The sequence below is a fragment of the Ammospiza caudacuta genome, chromosome 2 (assembly GCF_027887145.1).
Source record: "Ammospiza caudacuta isolate bAmmCau1 chromosome 2, bAmmCau1.pri, whole genome shotgun sequence".
In the NCBI taxonomy this organism is placed as follows: domain Eukaryota; kingdom Metazoa; phylum Chordata; class Aves; order Passeriformes; family Passerellidae; genus Ammospiza; species Ammospiza caudacuta.
In genome coordinates, this window is record NC_080594.1 from 97,209,707 (window position 1) to 97,234,299 (window position 24,593).

The 24,593-nt window shown below is 37.1% G+C and overlaps 1 protein-coding gene across 1 annotated transcript in view; it reads right to left on the minus strand.

The window, feature by feature from the left end:
- MYO16 (myosin XVI) overlaps nucleotides 1-24,593 on the minus strand; it is a 277,468-nt gene that overhangs the window by 97,439 nt on the left and 155,436 nt on the right. The window contains exons 17-21 of the mRNA XM_058825534.1: nucleotides 20,323-20,434; nucleotides 16,317-16,434; nucleotides 15,472-15,543; nucleotides 14,713-14,854; nucleotides 5,589-5,661 (exon numbers count right to left, since the gene is read on the minus strand). Coding sequence (XP_058681517.1) covers nucleotides 5,589-5,661; nucleotides 14,713-14,854; nucleotides 15,472-15,543; nucleotides 16,317-16,434; nucleotides 20,323-20,434 — 517 coding nt within the window. The remainder of the gene's footprint in view (nucleotides 1-5,588; nucleotides 5,662-14,712; nucleotides 14,855-15,471; nucleotides 15,544-16,316; nucleotides 16,435-20,322; nucleotides 20,435-24,593) is intronic.

The following is a 24,593-nucleotide window of genomic DNA, read 5'->3' on the forward strand; positions in this document are numbered from 1 at the left end:
CAAAAAAGGGACAATTTCAATACAAAGTGGAATAGTCCCCCACTAACTTTTCAGAGGTATGAAAGTATTAAACAACCAAACTAAGAAAAAAAACATGGTAACAACAATCTTTCCTTGAAAGAGTTTGGAATTGTTCTGAAACTGAAACAGTTCTAATTATTTTTTCACTTGTAATGCTGGCCAGAAACTAAGTACTATGGGATAAAAAGGGTGCTACTGTGGAAAAGTAAGTATGTATGTAAGTTCAATGTTGTTGTACAGTATTTCACCACTCATAAACTGGGGATCTCAATTTGAGATAGATTATTTTATTTTTGGCTACAAAAAATCTACTGTAAAAGAATTTTAAAAAATTATTTCAATGTCATTCATGATAAACCAGCTTTAAAGTCAAGTAACACTGGTTTTTCAGTGGTTGACTGGAACACTGGAAAGATAATAGTGCCCTGCATAAAGAGAAAGAAATGTGTGCGCTGGGAAGAAGAAGACCAAAGAGTCTAAGAGGGAAGAGGGAGGAGTACACCCTGACAAAGGCCATGAAGAGTATAAGATCTTCTGGAGCTGGACTAAGAAAGTAAAACACAGGATTGCCAGGCCCCTGAGGGAAGAAATAGGCTTTTACAGCCCTGCTCAGCTTTCCTTGGGGCCCCCACCCACTCCTTGCTGATGGGCCCAGACCCAGGTGGTGCCTTGGCAGTGCCAGCTTCCAGCTCTTTCTCCAGCTGCCTGTGACAGGGTCCCAGCTCCATCTGGCTGCTTGCCATGTCAGGGGTGCTGATGGGCACTGCTCTGTCCCCCAAGCTCCAGGGATGCTGCCCTGCAGGGAGGGCACGGCCATCCTCTGGCTCCTCCTCTTGCCTGGCTCCCTGGTGCCAAGGATCACCTGGGCTTCACTGCTCCACAACAAGGTTGTTAAAACCTTCCTGTGTATGGAGGCCAGCAAAACTCTGACTTAAAAATATCACGTCATATTTCCTTTTTAAAAACTGAATTAACGTAGTAAGCACTTTCCATCATCCTACAGGGAGTAAGGAATACTCCAGCACTGGGAACTGCATGGAAGGTTCTGCATTAAGTCCCTACACAGTAATAGAGCTCCGTGTGCACCAGCAGCTGCCTATTCCACAGAGGCACACAGCAACCTCCACCTATGCTCTGCATAGACAAAACCAAAGAAGGTTGATTTCTTCTGCACAAAACAAAATCTTTAAATGCTCCTTCAGACTGTCCAAATGTAAAAACCTGTGTGTGACCTCTCCTCTACTGTCACTGAGGCAGCAATGACTGTAGAAAAGTTACATCATGTAACTTTTGTCTATTCATACCCTCCACTTCAAAATAGACATCATGACCTCACATTTAGACAGCTAGAAACAATCTAATGGCTGAGACAATGCAATTTAACATAAAATAATCTGTTATGGTTGTTCTGGCTAGGAAATATGTGACAAAAATGTAGTGTCAACTGAGTTAACCATAGAAATAACATGCTGAAAAATTAAAATCTATCACACCTAATAATAAACATAGGTGAAAATTCCAACACAAATGGATTCTATGACCTCTTCTGCTTCACCACAGTGACTGGAGTAGAGTCCTGAGTAGGGCAGGCAATGCTCTCTGCTCTCAGAGCCAGGTGGTTTCTTTTGCAGGAGGTGTGCTGCACAGACCTGCCATAGAAGCTGTGCCTCTCCCAGGGCTCTACTGCATCACACAGATAATGTGCATGTACTTTAACGGCCACGGAGCTGAATGGGAGTCAAGAGACACTTGGCTGTTGCACTGACCTGCAGTACTAATTTAGACAAATCATTTTATTTCCTATAAAAAGAATAATATGTAGATACTTTCTACCGCAAAACTTGAGAGGCCTACAGACATAAAATACCATGCAAGAGATAAACACAGAATTTACCAAGAGCTAAATACTTTTTTCAGTTTCTCATTTGAATTCTATATTGGACAGGAAAGACTGCTAGCATTGTCCATTTAACTTTCTTGCATTATTGTTCTTTTTGGTGAATCTACAGGTCCAGACTTCCATTTCTGTAGAAAGACCTGACTTTCTGCAGGGGGAAGAAAAACTACTCTTTCTCCTCCACTTTCTGGTTCTTCCTCTATAATACATTTTTCTTAGATACAGCTGGGGGAAATTGGTTCAAGCCACTATCAATCTGCTTATTGCTTCTTATATTCACTGCTTATGAGTTTGTGGTCAAAAAATATCCTATCATAAGTATGAAGGTTGTAGCCTTCCTTGACTGTATTATTTGGATTAGTGCTGTGAAGGAGCCATGAATAAGATCTCATTTAGTTTTAAATTCTACTAGAAGAGGACATCTTCTAGTTTTAAAGGGGTACAGAATAAACTGGAAACAAATACAGCCCCTCTCAAATAGGAAGCCTGAGAAAACATTGAATTAACACTGGAAACTGCCATTGGTATTTTTGGTAGAGAACTCATGTTTCCTGAAATGACCACAAAACAAAGGCCATTTACAGAATAGGAAAGAGAAATTCTGCTCACTTCTGACCATGTTCCAGTGTGGTTGTATACAAAGCTCTTCTGGCACAGCAGGTATGCAGCTGCTCCAGGAAAATGCTGCTCCCAAGCTAATGATCACTGCTAGGAAGTGATTGTAAATTGTTATTAGGGTGAGCTCAAAGTGTACTGTAGTCATTTACCATAGCTCAGCTGATGAGCAGTAAAAGCAGTAACTCACTGGGTCCTGGTGATTCAGAAGCTTTCAGTCTTTATTGAGCAATGACTCCTTCAGATTGTGCCTTCTAAAAACAGTGTTCCCTGCCTTTCAGCTTTTAAATTTCATACCAAAAATCAAAACTCCCCTCACTATTGCTTATTCCACACACTTATTTGCTTTTATTTAAGTATTACATGTCCAATTTTTGCTCTTATATCACACGTTCTATGCAATAAAGGCTTACCAATACTCACCCAATAAAAGGGAAACAATTATTAATGATTTTAACTTCTAACGCCTCTTTGTTTACAATGGCCTATAAAAGTTTTCTCTCTACAAGCTGTCAGTCACATCTTTTTGCCTGTAAAATTTATTAGATCTTGGTGTAGGCATAATTCATCTTACTTTTCTAGTCCCTTGACAGATGTCTTCCTTTGCATTGTGCATGAGTTGTTCCTAGACCAATTCTTCATTTGACTTTGATATTTCAATACTCTAATGCCTTGTCATTCCAAAACATACACTGGAGTAAACAAGTTATTCTACCTAGTTTATCCATCTCTGTTTGCCTGAAGCATCATCAAACACAGTTTATTAAAACTGACGTGTGATTTACTATCTTATTACTCTCTTAATTATGATATTACACTGTCTATCTACCAGCCTGATATAAAGCTCCAGGAAGATTCACACAGCTACTTTGAATGTCCCCAGTTTTGGGCAATCAGGAGATTTTAATTTTTATTGAAAACAGTCATAATTTTTTCCAAGAAACAAGGAAAACAGATATTAGAAAGAATGCCCTATTATACACTAACATGAAAAAAATTAATTTTCCCTAAAATTAATTTTCTAATGACATTTTCAAATATGCTAATCTAAATGTGATTAAAAAATAATTTTTATGGCTCCAATACAGTCTGTTTGAAACATTTAATGCTAACATTCCGCAATCACAGCCCTTGACTCTGGGCATGTTTGCAGACATGATGCAATGTTCTGCATGAGGACCCCATCTGGGCTAACGAGACTGTTTATTGTTAGGGTTAATAAGCCCAGGCAGAACTCTGAACTAGACTACATTGCTGGAGAGCTCCAGCTTTGAAGTTCAGGCTGTCAGGGGTAAATCTGCATGATTAGCATGTACTACATGGAGATACAAACTGCTTCTCTTCACTGATACTAGAACCCACCACTTCAGGAATCAGATACGTTAACTGCATTATAGAGTTCATATAAAAACTCTCACTTCTGCTTTGTCTTTTCAGGAATGCAGTTAAATAGATTCTGAGATGACTCAGATTATTAGTTCATATTATTCAACAAAAAGAATTCAGTACAGGTGGAGGGACAGTAAGTGTCTCTTGAAATATATTTATTTAGGAAAAAATTAAATAGAAATGCAAATATGACTTTGAAATTATCATGTTTGCCACACAGAAATAATAAAATTAAGTCCTTTTCACTAATTTTTCTTAGATCTTGTATTTTCACTTCAAGTATCCTTTGCAGATATTAAACAGAAAATTACTTACCCCAGAAAATTGAATAAATGGTATTTCATGATGTCAGTTGCAGATCTTTTATGAGTTTCAAGACAAAAAATACAATGCAGAACAGGATCAAAGGAAAATAACCAAAAAGTCCCAAGATGAACCTCTCTCTTTTGAGAAGTATTCAAATTGCATAGAATACTTCATACTTATTAATCAGGAGGCTTATGAATTTTTTTTTTCATACATTCAATCTCTTTTTTTTTTTTTAATTTTTCACTTTATATTTCCCCCTGAAGGTGGCATTCACAATGAGTAAATACTAGGAATATTGGTACACAGGAAGAGTCCTTAATCCAGAATAAAGTTCAAGCAAGGTAGAACTGTAGCAGCAAAAAGAATTTTGTGAGAGGGAAACTGGAATTTATTTTATTGCCTTCTTACATGCTCCTTTGATGTACAAGTTAACCTTTTTTGTGCTTTCAAACATTTGGAAATTGGGTAGCAATGTAAACATGTTGTACAAGCTGAACTGATGTGGCTCTATGACTTCTATTTCACTACAAGGAGGAAGCTGAGCCACAAAAGAATGGACTGACTGGGAAAAAGGGGCAAATCCCAATTTCAAACAATAACAAGTCCTTTGTTGCTGCTGATGCCTTCTCAATTCTTTTCTCTGCTTTGAGTTTTGTTCTATGCTTCAATTTTCTTCCTCTGCATCACAGAATGAATGAAAAACTGAACAACAACTTAAAGACCTCTTTGAGTGTGTTGTGTAGAGTCACCAATGCTTTCTGAAATATGTAATTTCCAAGAGCTCTGGTGTTCAGTGATTAATGCTGAAGGTAGGCAAACCTCTTAAAGAAAGTTTGATATTTAAAAGGATTTTAAAGCATTAAGTGACATAAATTTCAATTTCTTTTCCATGGATGCAATTCAATTTTTTGAAAAGTCACATGTTGTGAAGTCACACAGAGGTGAATTTGCCAATAATGGCACTTAGCATAATGCAGGATTTTAATTTTATTTTTTCTCTAAGGTATCTGAAGATCTTTTGATCTTTCTTCCAATTCAGTATATTGTCCTTCTATGCATTGATCTAGTTGAAGTATAAATACCACAAGAATGTAAACAAACAACACCATTTCCCTCAGATTGTTTTTCAGAGCTAATACTACCCCTCTTCAAAATCACAATAGACATTTACTATATAATTTTAAATTGTCAACAACTGTACAAAACCCAGGATATAATGCATATACATATAGGTATAATGGAAAAAATATTTTAAGAGAAAATGTTCACCTTCATGTGTGTTTGTATTCTGATCAAAACTAGTTAATTAGAGAAATAACAACAGGTACATTAAATTCAGCAAAGCATCCACACTTGCCTGTTCAAAAGTATTCTTTTGAAATTCTTCAAATCCAAAAATATCTAATACTCCAATTTCAAACACCTGGTCACTGGGGAAAAAAAAGATATTACAGATAATAAGAATTCAAGCAAGTGAATAATACATCTGTTGTTTTTGACAGAAGTATTTCTGTTCTAGGACAAAAGCAGTCTGTATTTCAAAAACATGGATGAAATACACAAGCAGACCATGTACAGAATAGAATCAAAATTCTACTCAAAACCTATTATACGGAACAGAAATAAAAAAGCAGGGTTCAAGATTGCTTTAGCAGCTATGCTAAAAACTTAATTTGTAAGAGAAGGAAAAAAACTTCCTAAAGTCCGGTTTCTAAGAATATAGGTACTCATTTTCTGATATCAAGGAAAACCATTTCAGGGAAGTTTCAAAAATGCCTGGTTACACTCAGTTATCCTTTCCCATTTATATTTCTTTACAGTCAGGATTGCTTCTACAGAATGTACTTCAAGGGAAACCTGTTAAGCACAAGTCCTCTCTGTGTCAGCATCAAGTGAATTTCTGGGCTCAGGCTGCCCAAGAGGTTACAAGTCCCAGGGGAAAGAAAGTCGGGGGTCAGGCCTGAAGAAAGCAGATGTTCCTTCTCTGTATAAATAAAAGAGTAGCTGCTGATGTTGCATCTGATTTGTTGTGTGTCACTGCATGCATTCAGGGAAGGGATTTTATTGTGGACAGGAGTGAAGGATCAGGGTAGAGCAGTCACTTAGAATTTGGACAGAAGAAATGGGATAAGGACAGAGGTATTACTATTCTGTACTTGGGACTGAGTCATTGTAAGCCTGATTTGGAGGAGAAACTCAATTCACTCAGTGAGCAAATTGAATATTTTGGGTATTCTGTTGCCTACTTTGCAACAATAATACGGCAGACTGCTTGTTGTGAGATCCTTCCGTATTTTTTTTCTCCATATTCCACGTTTCCTTGATGTCTAAAGCTCTGTGCATATCAGGCTACAGATGTAAGGGAGAAAAAAGTGAACCACTGTTGAAAGACATAAATATGTTTCCATTGCAGTCATTGTAACCCCCTACCATGCCATTAGATGAGGATCCAGCCCTAAAAATAAATTCCTGTAGAGCAAACAAACAAAGTAAAATCATTTGAAAAAAACGCATAATTTAAAACAAGCTGGGAAAAACAATCCTCAGGGGCAAGCAGAGCCTTTATCAGAAATCATGCCCAAGAAGTTTGTCTTCATTTCAAAAGCACACTAGTTCAATGCACTACTGATTGTCACAGGACTGGCTGTGTGCATAAATGTCAGACATGGATTGTTACATAATAAATCTAGTCCAGAATGGCTTTGCTGGGCAGGGGAGGTTATCGGGAGGTCGATTAGCCTCCAAGGGAATTTCTACAAGAAAAAGCATAAAGCTGTATCACCACATCCATCTCTAGCAATGAATGCAATTTAAATTGGGTTTTAAAATGTAAGCCACATTCACAACTGCTCCTGATTAGAGGGGGGGTGTACATTCCTTGTCAGAACAAGTTTTCAACAAAATCTGTCCATTTATAGAAAGAAAAATTAATTTTTAAAAAACAAACTGCTTCAGAGAATGAATATTGAAAATCCAATTGTTATTTAAATTTGTTTTGGGGAAAAAAGAGAAGCTTGAAATTTTAGAATACTTTATGGGTTTTCACCCTCTTTTTTTTTATTTTCTTTTCTTTTTTCCCATTTGTATGTAGCCTTCCTTGTAGGAAGGCAAACCACAAACTGCTGTGTAGCATTGTACAACAGCTGAAATATTGCATTATATTTCACAATTTTTGAGAACTACTTAATGCAGACAAAACAGCTTATCACTTCTCTGACTGAATTCAATTCATAATTTGAGACTGAATTGTTTACATCCCTGTTGAGTCTGGGACTGTTATTTTGTCAAATTAGTCTCTATTACTTTCCCTCAAGGAATATATAAACATTTGCATTAGGAAAAGACCAATACAAACTGACTTAATGAATTATTAAAAGTCAGGCAAAATGGGAACCTGATCCTAGCTTCCAAAACTGGGTAGAAGCCTTAGTGCATTCCTTATCAAAACTCTGATATTTGTGACAAATGTACAGGCTTGCAAATATACTGGAGATGCATTTGTTGACAGAAAAACATGTAGTCTCAGTGTTTTCATGAACTTCTCTTGATAATTTTGGTCTAGTATTATTAGGAGATGCACACACCACATTAAAAGAGCTGGAGGTTTTACATAATTAATATCTTGCCTACGGGGTAAGCACAGAACACTAGGCTCTGTATCCTCTACAACACGGACATTTTACTATTACAATGTGCTTTTTATGTGCAAAATCTCTTCAACCATGATAGCAATTTTCTGTATTAAATTATGGCTCAGATTTTGAAAACTAAATAACAACTGACAATACAACATCCAAATTAAAAGCATTGCTTTATATGTGGTTGCAAATTACTTTGTTCTTTTAATCTTTCTTCTTGTCTTCCTCTTTTTCATATCACTTTTCTTGCCAGAAGGAGGGTCCATATATCTTTCTACTGGTTAGCTGTCAATCATGTTAATTCCAGCAAAATTACTTTCCTTAAATAATCATAGCAGAGATTCCCAAGGCAAAATAAAGCATGAATGATTGCATGTTAACAAATGAAAGGACACGTCACCAGGGTCTAAGAGAACAAATATTAGAAAAAGGCACTTTTTGTTCTGAAAGATTTTCTTATTTTATGGTTACTAATAATCACTGACATATTTCTTCATTGTATTTCAGATATTAACATTACTATGTATAACTAAAAGAACTCTGGTTTTAATGGGGACTGAGACTTTGATTTCAAGTTTGAAAATATTTCCCAGAATATAAAGTAGAAAAAAAGAATTTGCTGATGTTTGAAAAACATTTTATCTCTTATATCAGCACACAGGTGTAAATACTTTTAAAAAAGCATGGATGTTCACTATAGGTAATTTTGGTTTTCTGATACACAAAAGAGCGTTTCAGCTTACAATATTTTGCAATGTCTCCAGCTTTGCCTTTTTTCCTCACAACATCTCTGTAAAGATATCCTTATGGACTAGAAATATCTTTTTAGTTTTGTAGACCTAACAACTATATTATAAAGAAACTATATAAAAATTCCCTGCAACTCCTAAAAACAACACACGTACAGAAGATATCCTGTCAGATAACCTCTACCTTGGCAGACATCTTGTCATTCATCAAGAGATGCTCTCAAACCATTTGCCATTCTTGGCAAGGTGAACAAAACTCCCTTTACAGTACATCTGACCCAGTGCTTCAGACAAACCTACAGAATGTTATTTGTTCACTTTTATTTCATTGCAAATGGTACTTAGCTCCAAAAACCATAGGGTCCATTCCTTTTGTTATCCTTTGCCATCTGCCAGCATAGAGCAGTGAGATGAATCTGTTGGGGGAGGGAAATGCACCTTTTCATCCGCCCAAGACACAACAGCTCTTGCTCTTCCTCCAACTGCTGCCAGTAATGAGGAAGGCTTATGTCTGATCTGGATATACTGGAAGTGATACCGATTAATGAGGAAATATTTCTCTGATTAGAGGAAGTATATAGCCTAGTCTTCAAATGAGGTCCTTCAGAATCCTAATTAAAAAGCCCTTGGTTTTCCCAGGGGAACAGATTATGCCTGTTGTCACAAACACAGTGCTTGAAGGGAACAGGCTGAATACTTCCAGTTGGATAGGTTCCTCTTCATCTCAAACAATTATCAAAAAAAATTAATTTCTGAAATGTTTGAGGGAGATTTTTCAGTAGTCTGAAATTTTTGCTGAGATTTGATGACATTGCCATGTCTCTCAGATATCTTGCTCAACAAGTGTAATTTTTATTTTAATATTAACTTACCCAGGTATGAGTGGTGCATACAGAGAAGGTGGCTGCACACAACAGAAGGAAACACTGGCTCCATATCTGACAGACATTTTTTTGAGTGGCTTGACAGTTATGGCAGGAAAGAAGAAGTATATTTGCCAGTGGACTCATGATCTATAGCTCTTTCATTAGTAGCACATACTCTTCCTCAGCTCTTTTAAGTGAAATTTGTTCTGTACTTTTAAAAATGGCATTATCTAGTTAAATGAAACACTCGAAATTATCCAGAACTAAGCAGATTTCAAATTATGATATTATGCACCTAATTATATTACATGCTTTCAGTTTGTTTTAAAGACTTCTTTACCTCCAGATATAGAAACAATTCTCATGATGCTGTGGGTTAAGGCTTTGAACAGGAAGTTCCTTTCCCTCCTTCCTGCACTCCCAGCAAGCTTCTACTGAGTTTTGTAATAGATAAATAAATGTTTTAAGGTTTATTTTCTGAGTTTTTTTTTTTTCTGAAGTTAGGAAGATTTCTATTCCAGAGTATCATGTTCTATAAATCAGATAATATATTAAGAATTTTGTAAATGAGACATCTGAGGTCCTTTCTTCACCCAAATAAGTGTTCCTATTGCTACTCTTTGACACTACTTGAATTTTGATGGATATGAGTATACAGTCAGAATATAAAAGCTTTAAGAAACTACCTCTTTAGAAATGATCTGTATGCTCTGTGTACAACAGAAATCTTTGGCTGACCTGGTGGTACAGACAGAAAGCACGACTGAATGCCAGCTTTCTTTGTTTGCCTGCAATGCTGTCACATAAGAATCTCAGAATGGGTCAGGTTGGAAGTGACCACAGTGGGGTCATCTGGTCCAACCCTCCTGCTCAAGCAGGGCCATCCCAGAGCACATGGCACAGAACTGCATTCAGATGGCTTTTGAATATCTCCAGTGAAGGAGATTCCACAGCCTCCCTGGGCAGCCTGTTGCAGTGCACGGTCACCCACACAGTTAAAAAGTTGTTCCCAATGTTCAGGTGGAACTGCCTGTGCATTAGGTTCTGCCCAGTGCCTCTTGCAATGCTGAGCAGAGCCTGGCTCCATCCTCTGACACTGTTCCTTTAGATTTTATAGACTGAGATGAGGTTCCCCTCTCAATTGTCTTTTCCCAAGACTAACAGGCCCAACTCTCTCAGCTTTTTCCTCATAAGAGAGATGCTCCAGTCTCTGAATCACCTCTGCAGCCTTCCATTGAACTTGTTTAAGGAGCTCCACGTCTTTCTTCTGCTGAGGAATCCAGAGTTGGATACAGCATTCCCAATGTGGCCTCAGCAGGGCTGAGCAGAGGGACAGGATCACCCCCCTCGAGCTGCTGGCACTGCTCTTCCTGATGCACCCCAGGACGCCATCAGCCCACCTGGCCACAAGGACACACTGCTGGCTCACGGACAGCTTGTTGTCCACCAGTACCCTCAGGTTCTGCTGCCCAGAGCTGCTTTCCAGCAGGTCAGCCCCCAGCCTGTCCTGGCACAGAGGGCTGCTCTTCCCCAGGTGCAGGACCCTGCCTTTGCTGAATTCCAAGCAGTTCTCCCCTGCCCATCTCTGCACCCTGCTGAGGTCCTTCTGAAGGGCTGCACAGCACCCTGGGGTATCAGCCACTCCTCACAGCTTTGTGCCCTCAGTGAACCTGCCGAGGAGACATCTATCCCATCATCCAGGTCAGGTATGAATATGTTAAACAATACTGGCCCAGTAATGGACCCTGAGGGTGATTGCAAGTGAGAGGTCTCCAGCTAAACTCAGGCCCTCTGGGACCTGCTGTTCAGCCAGACTTTATCTACAAAATATTTATCAGCGTTTAACTGGTCTTATCTACAAATAGAGACAAGCTTTTCTAACTAGCTGATAAAAAAACATGCCTTAAACTTACTAGCAGGCAAGAAACACAGTATCAAGATTTTCTCAGGGATATATACCTAATCAGCTTGTTTTCCATGAGAAATGGAAATCAATACATCACAAGAATCCACACACATTCTTAAATCTCCATAAAGAAAAAGCCCTCTTGCAGAATGAGTCAGGAACTGTTAAAATATTACCTTAAATAATTTAATTACTCATTTGGATCACCAGATCCAACTTCGCCAACATGCAATCAATTACATTGAAATGCCACATTAAGGCAACCATGAATCTACAAAACTGAAAATCAGCATACTTGTCTGAGTAAACTTTGAAGAGTTAGGAGTCTTAAGAAGAAATTCACTGAGACTATCTTGATAATAATAACATCAGTAGAATGGGAAATCCTTATATAGATGAGTGAAGATAAATATCAATAATTAAAAAAATAATTATAAGCACCTGTGAGAAATGTTATTAGCTTTCTTCTAATCCCAGTCTAGGGGCCAATTATGGCAAAATAATTTCTCCACAATAGATTTTTAAAAAATATTATCAGAATGAATAAAGTAAACAAATTTCAGATCTCGCAACCAGTCTAAACTAAAATCCTAAAATGTAGGATTTTAATTTAGTTAAAACTTGACAAAATTATAAGTTTTTGTGAAAGAGAACAATGTTTATAAAGGTACATTATCTTACTTAACAGAAACATTAAAATTCTTGTTTTATACCTATTGAGTAGTATTTCAAAGTAATTAATTTGCTGGATTCTGGCAACACTTTTTATTTGCTGTACTTCATACCTTTAGAGCTCGGTCTTTGAAGTTTTTCACAGAATCATCTACCCTTTGCTTAGACCTAATGATAATAATTCCTTTTATTTTGCCTAAAACCTGTAACAAGCTTTTCCTTAGTAAATATAAATCAACATTTGAGACCAAAATCAAGTATTTCAACCATAAAAGTTAAACATGGATAACCAGCTTCCTCAAAAATGCCAATAAGAAATGCTTCTTTTGGAGTTACTAAGCCAAGAAATCTAATTTTATTGCTTCATGAATTCTCACTGGTGTGATGGAAGTACAGCTAAGCTGCCTCACAACAGAACAGGAGAACTGAGTTAGAAACTTTATTCCAGGTTTCTGATGAAGGCTTCATCCCATCTGATAAGTAGCAATTTTGTCAGTTTCCAACGGAGGAATAGTGTGGCCTGGAATCTATCAGACTTATGTAGTCACATAGGTAAATGTTGCGGTGCATCTTTCAGCTGCACCAAACTGGAGATATATTGCTGCTAATTGATAGCTGCTCAGATGTATTTGAAGTAAATCTGACCCAATAATCACAAATTCATTGCAGTAGTCCAACTTGCATCTAGAACTATTCTATGCCTTGATTTACTCCTCCAGTTTAAACAATATGATTAGGCTGGACTAAAACAAAAAAAGAAAAAAAAGCTGCATGTGAGGTACTTTAACTGAGGTTGAAATATCAGCAAAGGATGATAAACCTTATTTCCACTTAAAATAAGCTACTTAGCTTCAAGTTTGGAAAGGGAATGAAGCTGGTTTTGGCCTGATAAAACTAGCATACCTTGTCAGTACTGCCAATTAATCCTGAGCTGGTTAGCTTTCTATACCCAGCCTAATTGAAGAACTCTCCCTTTTCAAGCATAGATCTAATGTGTGGCCAGAGGAGACCATTGCAAATTCCTCATTTCTGATATATCAAGCTGGTTTTAGCTGGACTTAGAACCTCACACAGTCTTCAAGTTACCTCATAGGTAGAAATAGTTTCACTGAGAAATATTTTCATAAGATAGATGTCACCTCTTCTACCTAGGGATTGCACTAAAAGGAGACTTCAAGGTAGACAATGTACAAACAACTTTGACTTTCATTATCTGAAGATCCTATGATATCTAAAAATATAGGTTTATATTAACAACAGAAGTACACAACACCCTACTCTGAAAGAATGTAAAATATCAAATTGTAAAATTACACACTGAAAAGTAATTTCAAATAATTTTAATATTTTAAATATATCAATTCTAAATTTCTTTCTCAACAATCACTACAAAAAAGCTCGCTGTAATTAGAAATGCCTGAGCTGGATTGTTGTCCGTCACAGACATGCAGTGATCTAAGCCTCTGTTCCATAAATCCCAGGAATGAATGAGGAAGAATTGTGGCCTCATGCTACTGCCCTTCCTTGCTATATAGAGAGTATGTCAAATTAGGCCATGAACTGGAAAATTGCCCTAACTTAGTGTCACAAAGAGATAAGAAAAATCATTCCATGTTACTTCTGTTTGTTGTCAGCAGCGAGATACTTCTGGTGGTGTGTATATAATGACAGATAGATTTAAGGTGCAGAAAGGTGAGTTACTCATGCATGGTACCTTTTTCTCTTAGCTACACTTATAGAAGAGAAGAGATTTGCCACTAATTGGTCTATGAATAGGAATAAAAATAAGATTGTGAAATCGTCAAACTCTAAAAGAGGGTACCTTGTCCTATGCAGCCATTGAGAGATGATATAAAGAAAACGTACTTAAGAAAGTTCCACATCAGCCATTAGTGGATTACCATTTACCAATAATTCCAAGCCACTTGTATTTTATGTTCATAAGAAAACTCAGCTGAGCATTTGAGCTGCTGAACTTTGATTAAGTCACATACATATGATCATCTAATTAGGTCTACTGTCTTAGTTTGTTGTTTTGATTCCACCGAGATTTCAGGTTTTTTGTTCCTTTAATTTGTTTCTTGACTGCTCCACTGATGCACATTAATTAGCATTCATTTTTCCAAGAAGCCATGCTGGATAGCAACAGCATCAAATTTAGAAGATGTCAACCTAGGGAACATTCTTAGAACATTTCAATCAGTTAAGTTTAAACATTCATTTGAAGACCTTTGAACAATATTCTGGTTTTAATACCCTGTGCTAAGGTCGCTTGACTTGGGAAGAAAGAACAAGTATGTTCTGCATTAAAAAAACACCAAGCAACATTTTTCATGTTGAAAGACTTAGCTTATTCTGTATTGTCAAATCCTAAAAGGCCATTAATTGTAACCACCAATCTAGATTACCACATGAAGTACCATGGCCCCCTACATAAGCAAACAAATAAACAAATATGTTACAGTAGAAGCAGTTAGAAGGAATAGCCAACGCTTTAAAGATTCAAGCATTACTGTCATGCTAATTTAAAGTTCTTTAAAACTTTATCAGGGTGCATTAAATTCCACCATTTAAAGGAATCATGTTTCTTTTAGGGTTCTGAGTTTGAACAGACAATGGAACACCTAATAGTTTCCAATGACTCTCCTACCTGCCACTCTCATCTTGATTTTGAAGGTAGCAGTTGATTGTGTTGACTAAAAAGCTAAATAAACGACCATAGAGAGATTTTGCCAAGAGATCCCGGTAAAATTCTGCAATCTCTATAGTGTGCCTCCGAACAATCGTGTCTCCTAAGAGAAAGAGCAGAAGATGGAGATGAAAGTGTGCTGTAAACTTTGCCTTAAGTAATTTTAGTCACAGTAAATTTAGCTACAGTTGCTTCTCCTTTGCCAAACATTTACATGGTGTTAGCTTTTTTTTCTGAAGCCTCCAGTGCAAGATGAGAAGACTGTCAACACTTTAAAGATTTTAAGTTTGGAAATACATGCCTTTATACTTTGTTCAAAAGAAATGTGTATGAGTACTACACAGAACTAATATTTTACTGAAAATATTTTTTTCAGATTTTTTTCCCTAAGACACTCCTGTTGATTACAGTTCTTACTAATATTTTCTATTGATATCTAATCTGTTAGATATCACACTTTTGTAACATTAATCAAGTTAGGAGCCCATCAGCATCACAGTGTGAAACTGCTTTGTTCCATATTACAAAGGCATTTCTAATTTAGTGGCCCAGTCTGATTTACTGCATGGCAGATAAGCCTACATATTCCTCAGAGGAAATATTTACAGGACCATACAAGAAGTAAGAAACAAAAAAATTGACAGCTTTTAAATTTTAAATCAGGAGGCTCAAAATGCCACCAGGCCTGATCTATGAGAATGTAAGCTTGGAAAAGATTACCTTTAAAATACTGAACATCAGTTGTTAAGGCTGAAGCAAGCTCATCTGGTGAAACCTGCAGCATCCCTGCCACTGAAAGGAAAAGAAAATGTAAAGAAAGACTGATTTATGGCATACTGCATATTTCATTTTTTTACAACAGGTTTGCTTCTGCAGATTTCTTTTTGAACAGTGAAAGAATTCAAACATTAAAGAAAAGGGTGCTGTCACAGGAGTAATCAAAATCAATGGACACATAAAATAGGATTACTATAATCACTATTTTGTGAAGTATTAATGTAACTCTATATTACATTACAACTTTCTTTCCCCTTCAAAGACTACTCCAGACATTCCCCAGGGTTTGGCAGACTTTCTGTGGTATTAGAGTGAAGGTATGCTACTCATTGACATTCTGTATCCATAAGCCACTTGAAGGAGATTTGTTAGTGACCAAGAGGGCAAACTTCAAAGCACAGAAACAAGAGTCCCTTTTCAGACATTGATTTTGAATGTAAGGAATTCAATTCAAGGCAAATTGTTCAGCTGTTGACAAGCAGCGCAAAAGCATTTCAAAACAAGACTGCACAAAGTGCACCGTACAATTTCTTTTGGCAAACGATAGCATTAAATATGACATTTAATTAGCTAATTTGCAATACTGGCATTTTATTTCATCCCATAAAAATCTGTAATTTATAAAACACCCAAGTCAATTGGATACTGTCTTCCCACAGTAACTTATGAATTTTCAGAAGCCATTTCTTTTTGTCTCCCTGGAGCTGTGTTTCCATCTGTCGGTGGAACAGCGCAATTTCCCTGCAGCGGGAGCAGCGGGCGACGCTCCGGGGTCGTGTCCCACTGACCTTGCTCCAGGAGCTGCAGGTCTGACACGAACGCTGTCTCAGCATCTGTCAGGGCCGTGAAGCGAATGTCTCCAAGATGCAGAATTGCTGACAGAATCACAAACAGGTTCTCCACCTCCTGCACATTTTTTTTTCAGAATTAAAGATAAAGAAAAAATCTGTTGGACACACCAGTGAAAGGCAATGCTTTATATAAATATAAATTCTGTTAGTTTGGATCATTAGCATTTGATAAGTTGAAAAGCATTCACATTTGAATTATTAACAGGAAATTTGAAAACAAACTGGAACCTAGCTAGGACATGAACCAACAAAATTACTTTTTATTTCCTTGTTTTGATGTCACATTAACCACTGGTTTAAGAAAGTTTTTCCCAATGTTATAAAAATACTGAAATATCTTTCATGGATGCACTGTTTCTGCAAGAAATAAAACATATCTTGTCCATAGAGAATTTTCATTGAGACAATTTCTGTATCTGGGAACAGCAAGGGTTTTTTTGCCTCAGCCAACTGAATTCACAGTGTCCAGCTCTATAGGTTCCTGGTATTAAAAGCTGTAATTAAGGTCCAAAAGAAACAAAAACAACTTTCCTTACCCTCACACTTTCCCTCTGAGATTGCACACTCTTCTGCGATGTCTCAGACTGGGAAGCAGTTATCTTTAAGGGTAGATTTCTTCTGACCTCATTTTTATCACAGCAAGAAGAGAACTAACTGTCTTCAGTTGTTTTGGTTGGTTAATTATATTTAAAATATTTTTAAATTCAAGGAAAAATATGCTCTGTGGAATATGAACCTTAAATCCTAAAATATGGAAAGCATTGTGTGTTTTTGGAAGTTTTTTATTTTAAGGTCAGTTATATAACAATGGTGCTTCTTAAAACAGGAAACCTGATATCCACTATAACATTACATGGTATTATGTACAACAAAATTAATTGATAGTTCTTGAAATATTTTTTTAAAATAATATTTAGAGCCTGATTCTGCTGAAACTGCAGAAGTAACAGTGAGAAATTTCACTTATCAGAATTTGAAGACTAAGATTATACATACTCTACTAATGAAATACTTTGTTAATACATCCTCTTTTTTTTTTTTTTTCACGTTTTCTTCTTCATTTCTTCTTTCCCTGATAAATATGCTAGTCATCAAAGGACATTAGAAAAGCTTAAAGTCTTTCTGGGATATATTACAGCACCTCCAGTCCTGTTTAAGCAAGTTTGCTTTCTAAAATACACTTTAAGACAAGAATGTCAGTCTCTTACTGTATGAGAGAGGTGTCAATAGTGCAACAGTGTATTTTAGTATTACATGGTACCAAAGCTGAAGATTCAAAATATCCAATATATACAGAGAAAGTCTGAACAAGATAACTCTTAAAATAGAAGCAGTCATGCTAATATAGCATTCAAACTAGGGTGCTATACTCTGCTTCTTGGGATGTATCTCAGGCAAGATGAAGTGGCACACTGGCAGTGCACACTCCTTGTTTGTAGGTTAACTCTTTCAGAACTGGCTTGGGGGTTCGTGCGCAGCACTGAACAACAATGGGCTGGGACAGCTTCTGATTGTGGTGATTTTGGTAAGGTCTCGGGTATATTTCACATTCCAGATTATCAAACACTTTATCATTGTGTAAGATGCATGCTTCCCCACCTTTAAATCAGTAGCTGGTTTTAATAAACACTAATATTCTTTGGAAGATAGCATTAATGACTGCTAAGGAATTTTTATGTAGTTCTTAAAAAAAAATTATCTACTCTATCATTAAATTTGGCTAGGTAGTCAAAGAATGATACATACAGATGTCTCCCTGTACCTCAGAAGTAATGGGTAGAAATTTTAGGAATGTGTTTTATCTACATATTGCCCTCTAACATTCAGCACAGGAGATCAGCCTGCAGTACTTGAGAGTTTCACAGATTTCTTGTCCCCTAAATATTATTCTAATACTGCCTAAATACAGACCAGGTTTTAAGATGTTGACACTTTTCTGAGAGGTAACTTCTTTTCCAGAATTTTGAGAGAAATAAATTATAGGACTCAAAAGAATACTGTGTATGAAGCATTCTCAGAAAGCTACTGCAGGCTTATAAATCATGATTCATTTAGCATTCATTTATTTGGTTATGGGCTGAACCTTATCGATTTCTGGATTTCTGGGCCACACACTGGGCCCCTCCCTGGGGGTTCCCCTGTCAAGGGAAACCCTCCTGGAGTGGTTTGGTGACAGGAAAAGGAGAAGCACAGGACTTTTTCAGCCTTCAGCTTCTTGTTTATCTTATCTAGAGTTTTGCACGCTGTCTATACCAGACTCTGTGTGCTGGAAGAGCACAGCAAAAATGGCTAGTAGTCTCTTGTTACAAGGTCTTTTAAGACTAAACTATCCAATTAAGAACTGACATCAAGGTTATTTTCCCTTCTAACCCAATGACTGATCCCTTGAAGCCCACAATGTGGACTTTTCTGTCCAGTTACAGAACATCACCCAAACCATGAAGAAGAAGGAAGAAGAAGCAGCTCAGGACGACACCCTATATCCTCCATCTTGTTCCCACCTACAACATACTAAAAATCCCAAAACCTAAATTTCTCACCCAAGTGACACACTACACTACTCTCTATAATCTATTTCACACTTTTGTGGACTCTAGTCTATCTTGAAGTTTTGGAACCTTTCTCCATGAATGAGGGTCAAAGTCAGTGTTTCTCTGGGGATCAGAACCTCTCAGAGCAGACAGAGAAATATTCCCTGTGCTCTTGCTTTCCACAGAACCCCTTCCTCAACAGAACAGAAACATTCATGAAAGAGCAAGAGAGATCCAACAAACTGAACACTGGGCTTAATCCAGAAGTGTCTGTACCTTTTGTTATTGAAATTTGCTAGTACAGATCCACTTAAAGTAAGGAATAATATTGTCATATATAGCCATGTGTGTTCAATTTTGTACATGGCCTCATGAACATTCATGAAAATAAACCCTACTCTTCCTTACATTGAAAGGTGACAATTTTTACTCCCTTAACTAAGGAATGCCAAACAGCTCCATGGTGTACCACTACAACCACAGAAGTCTAAATTTCCCACCTAAAGAACAGCTTCAGCAGATTCACAAAATTTTTGCTGATCCTTTTTTATTACAACTGCTGCCCGTCTGTCATTTTTTAAGAAGTTTTAACTTAGAGTTACATTAACTTTTGGTCCTCTTCTTTCTAATGATATTGTACAGGAGTAAGTTCTTACCTCCTTCTAAAACTACTGTTGCAGAAGTGCTCCAGCTACAGTGTGCAAGGTAGCATCCACATTTGTAAGAAAAATGGGGAGTTTGTTAAGCACTGCAGTATCCTGAAGGGATGCACAGTTTACATGAATTCTTATATTCATCCCTCTATTTCTTCTGATTTCTGTCACACCTCTCTCCTCTAAAACCTCTTCTTGATTAATTTTCCAAATTATCGTCTTTAGTTTCATAGAATTAAAGACAAACAGCAGGCCTATCTTCTTGTTGCTTTTGGGGAATTAAGTCAGCTCTTTCAAGTTACCTGGCTCTAATTTTGTTTCCTAAATAGGTCTTTACTTCTTTTCAGGTGCTGTTAGCATATGTGTGTTTCATGAAATTAATAAGGATGGGAGATAATAAGGAAGAGGAAAAAATTTCCATGGGTTTTATGAGGTGTCATATGGGATTTGATTGCTTCTTTTTATCTATGTAATTTAATTGTTCAGAGTATTGTACCTTGAAGCTGTTTTGTGAATCTTTAAAAACGAAAAAGATTTACATTGTTGGTTCTGTGTCTAATTAAAAGTGATTACAGTAATTTCCCTGGAGTGAACTAGTGCTGTATTTGTTTCAATGTCTTAACTAACAGGAAAAAAAAAAAAAAAAAGACAGAAAGGAGCTTCTTCTAGCCACAAAAGGTTATCTGTGAGTTACTTATGACCTGATTTCAACTAATATGGTTATTTTAGCCAAAAATAACATATGGTCATGTAACTTACCAGGCTATTGAATCCCAGAGCACCTAGAGCTTGCTTTAGTATGGTTAATTTCTCCCTGTTTTGAGGGTTGGCTGCTAACATCATCTCTTCTAATGCAGTCTGGCTTAGATACCTGCACAGAGGAAAAACAGCATATCTGGTATTTACAAGGTGGTACATGATCAAACTTTTGAAGTTAAAGTCCAGCTTTACATTTCTAGCCAGAGGTTTATTGCAGATTTTTCTCAGCCTTTGGAAGGAGCAGTACCAGTGACAGAATGTTCTGTATTTCCTAAACTTTTGCTTAAGACTCCCTCCAATCCCAGCTTTTGCCCTACATGGCAGCTGAAATTTCAAACTGGGTTTATACCACTGCCAGTTTGGCCACTCTTGCACTACCAGAGATTCCCCTTCAGAAGGCAGATTTGAGGAGAACCTCTGATAGCTCTGACTGCTCTAAATTCCCCTCTTGCTGAGGAGGGAATAGATCAGCCCTTAACTGCCATGATGATCATTCCCTCCCCCAGCAGCTGCATGGGTGATAGGTGCACTCAACCTCTCTCAAAATGAAGCAGTAACCAAGTACACAGAGTGGTAACTGTACAGCCCTTAAGCTGTACTGCTTTGCACACTGCAAAGCAAAAGGAAATTTTATGTACCTACCCAAAAACAATGATTAGCAGAGAAAGAGACACTAGTGCAGCAGCTAACTCAGGAAAGGAGAAAATGTAAGCAACATAAAGAGTAATAATACAAAACAGATTAATCACAAACTGTAGCAGAACAGATTATTGAAAAGTGCAGCAATCTAGCCTTTACAACCATTCATTTTGATCCTCTTGAAGTAAGTCCACATTTTTAAAAGTATTCAGGCATCTTCATAGAGCTGAAATCACTAAGAATGAGGTGTCTGAACATCTTACAGGATTGGACTTCTAATTACACAATGCTGAGAATGTGAGATATTTTCTTTTATTGTTTGCATTAAATTATCATAATCATCAAAATGCACATTCATCACACAATCTGCAATCTTCCAAATGTCACTTAAATAAAAAATTCTCCACACCTTAATCCAAATAACAGTATCACTACACCAACAAAGGTAGACAATTTACACACATTTCAGCCCTCACCCTTCACCACAATTACAACAAAAATTCCCCACAATTATTCTGCTCTCTACTGATGTTCAGATTATGATCCGTCACTTAAATATGGGAAACAATACTGGTTTAGTTTTTTACAATTCTTGTGTACAATCATGTTCTCATACCACTACAGAGACATAGTTCCAAAATAAACTCCTATTACCACAGAAGGTCTGGCAACACTCGAGTAGGGGTGGTAGTTCTTATAAGGATGCCCTTTTACATGAACGTGTGTAGGAAGAATTATTTAGTATTTGCACTTTTCCAACAGATGAGGTTTAAATAGGACCCACAATGAAACATAAAAGGCATTTTTAGTGAATCTGTATCAGATTTATCAGTGTGGATTCCCCTTGCAGTGATAATGGCATAATTTACCACAGCAGGTGGCCAGAAGAAGAATGATGGAGTTAAAAATGTGTGCCTGGGAACATGAGTGCCTTTTGCACCCACAGGAGGCCTAACTCAGCAGTTATCTCAAGTATGAACAAGCCTCTTAACTCAGTGGATAAAGCTGGTGGTTCACAAACCATCGAGGACATGTGAGCATCCCTGCCAGAGCTCAGCACTGGCTCCTCAAGGTTACTAAAACAATAATTTTGTCAGACTGAGGTAGGTACAAATGATAGCACAGCTGTCAAATCAACTAGAGCAGATGATACAAAGTATAGCCAGCTTTATGTTTTGTGGGGTTTTTTTCCTTTTTTTTTCCCTGGAGTTTTTTACATTGCCTGTAGGTTCAAAGGGAGCCTAGAATACATCTAATACTGAATCTGGCATAGAACCTTGTGGTGTAAAGGTTAATCCATCAGAAAAAATTCCACTCTTCTGAACTGCTGCATGAGCTTATGCCAGTAACATGCTATGCATCATAAGCTGGTGGCACTTTTGCTCCATAATTAGGAGATTTACAGCAGCAGCCACTCTGCTGTCAAAATATTCTATTGTCGAATGTTGTGGGAGTTGGAAGCATATGGCCATTTCTGCAAAAAAAGCCTCCTCCTCAATGGTTTTGTCCCTAAATAACTCTTTGTCTCTCCCTGTGCTGAGCAGGGAGTAATCTTTCCTGTTCTGTGAAGAGAATACTCCACACTCCTTTTTAAGGCACCCCATTTAAGCAGCACTTTTTAGCACAGCTGAAGTGCTGGTGGGTTCTGCTGCTGCAGGAAGCTGTGTGAGCACTAGAGCCCCTCTGCAAGCAGGCTGCAGCACAGCAAGGCGGTGCAGAGCCCCACTCCCCGAGAGGGAAGGGCTGAGCTGAAAGCACATGTGCCAGTTCTTGCCTTCAGCACAGCAATGCTGATTCAGCAGGGGGCAAACTGGGAACCTGCCAAACCAGGTGCCACGGCTCCACAAACCATCCACAAACTGCAGCATCTGCTGGGACGTGCCTCTTGGAAGAGAATCTGACTTTCCCAGCTACACACATCCTGAAGACTTAATCAGCAGATGTGCTGGTGCTCTTGGAAAGAGATGCAGTTGGACATTTTCTAAGGTGCACTTCAATTTAGTTTCCCCAGTCTAAGAGCAATTAAATTATTTTATAACATTTCATGAGGCCCACTCATTTTTCCAAACGATTTAAGGACTAATGAAATATGAAACATTGCTTTGAAGAGTTGCACATTTGACTGTTATACATTTATAATATAGAGTATACTCACATTAAGGACAGATTAATTGTATAGAGCACTTAGAACTGCTGATAGGTATCATACAACCCTCACAAAATGTAAGAAATATACAGTGTAACATAATATAATGTAGCCATACAAGGAAACATATTTTCCTAATTATTAAGTACGGTCTACCTCAAAAACACAGAAACATTTGGATAGAATCTTATTTTTCTTTTAAAACAGCTCCCTGGCAGCTCATTCTTTCCACCTTAAAGATGCTGAGAACTAAAAGGGTTTGGGACATGATTTGTGTCAATATTACTATTGTAACTTATTTCTACTGCAGAACTAGAGTTCAGAACAAATCTTAAATTGTCCCCTCTTCTACAAAATTAAAGAAAGGGGAAAGAGATGTGTCACAGTGCAAAAGTCCTTAATAATAATAAACATCCCTTGGTAGAAGACACATCATTTTTCCATGAAATGTAAACTTTTTTCTAGGATGTGTATCTTTCCTCACATTTATAGTGCATTTTTGTCTTTTGACATTCAAGTGGCCTGGGCAAAATGGTATTACTGGTGATGAAGAGGAACTAAACTGCTTAAAATTTATATTTTGAGCCTACCATGGAGATATTTATTTAAATTTATTATTTTTACTTAGATTTTTGTCATTGTGAACTATACCCATGAAAACCCACAATATTATTTGAGTGTGTGCAATGTTCCTATAAGTTTCCAATAAAACAGTCTGTGTTCATATGTAAACCAGATCTGGTGACTCCTGAGCTCTTTGTTGCTGATGATTTTAGTAAAATAGGTATTACTTCTATACAATCCAGAGCCGATGTTCCATAATATCTCACACACACAGGCTGAGCACCAGTTTCATTCTTACTTAGTTCAGTTTTACTAGCCTTACTGTCATACCTCTGTGTGCAAATTCATTCTGCAAATGCACCGGCAAATTAGTTTACTGAAGATTTAGAAAAAGATTCTCAGATTTTGGATGAAGTTGAGCCTCTTAACTGAAGATAGCTACTCAGAAAAATGATATTTATATTTCTTGCAGAAGTCACAAACCAAAGAGTTTATGCAGTTGTAGTGATTAATCCCTTTCTGCTGACTGTTTAACTATTTGTTTAAATGATACCCCATGCTGACATTGGCATCAGACTAATTCTTTTAACAGTGTATCAGCACACAAAATATTTTTAAAGACATGGTCAGTGATTTTCATTTAAAAGAGAAGAAACTGACTGAGTCACAAAACTTCTTTTCCTAAAGAAGATAAACTAATTGAATTGCAGTACAGTCACTTTCAGAAAAGCACAACGCTATATTAGACAGACAATTTCTTGAGAAATGCAAGGGACTATCTAGTTTTCTTTTTGATTTTTTGTCTAACAGTTCTAATTTGCAGCACTGTAGCAATCTCACCTATTCTAGTCTCTAAAAGAAAAAAAAAAGTACTATTTAGAAGAAAAAGTCAACGGATGTAATTTTTTAGTATTTTTTAGTA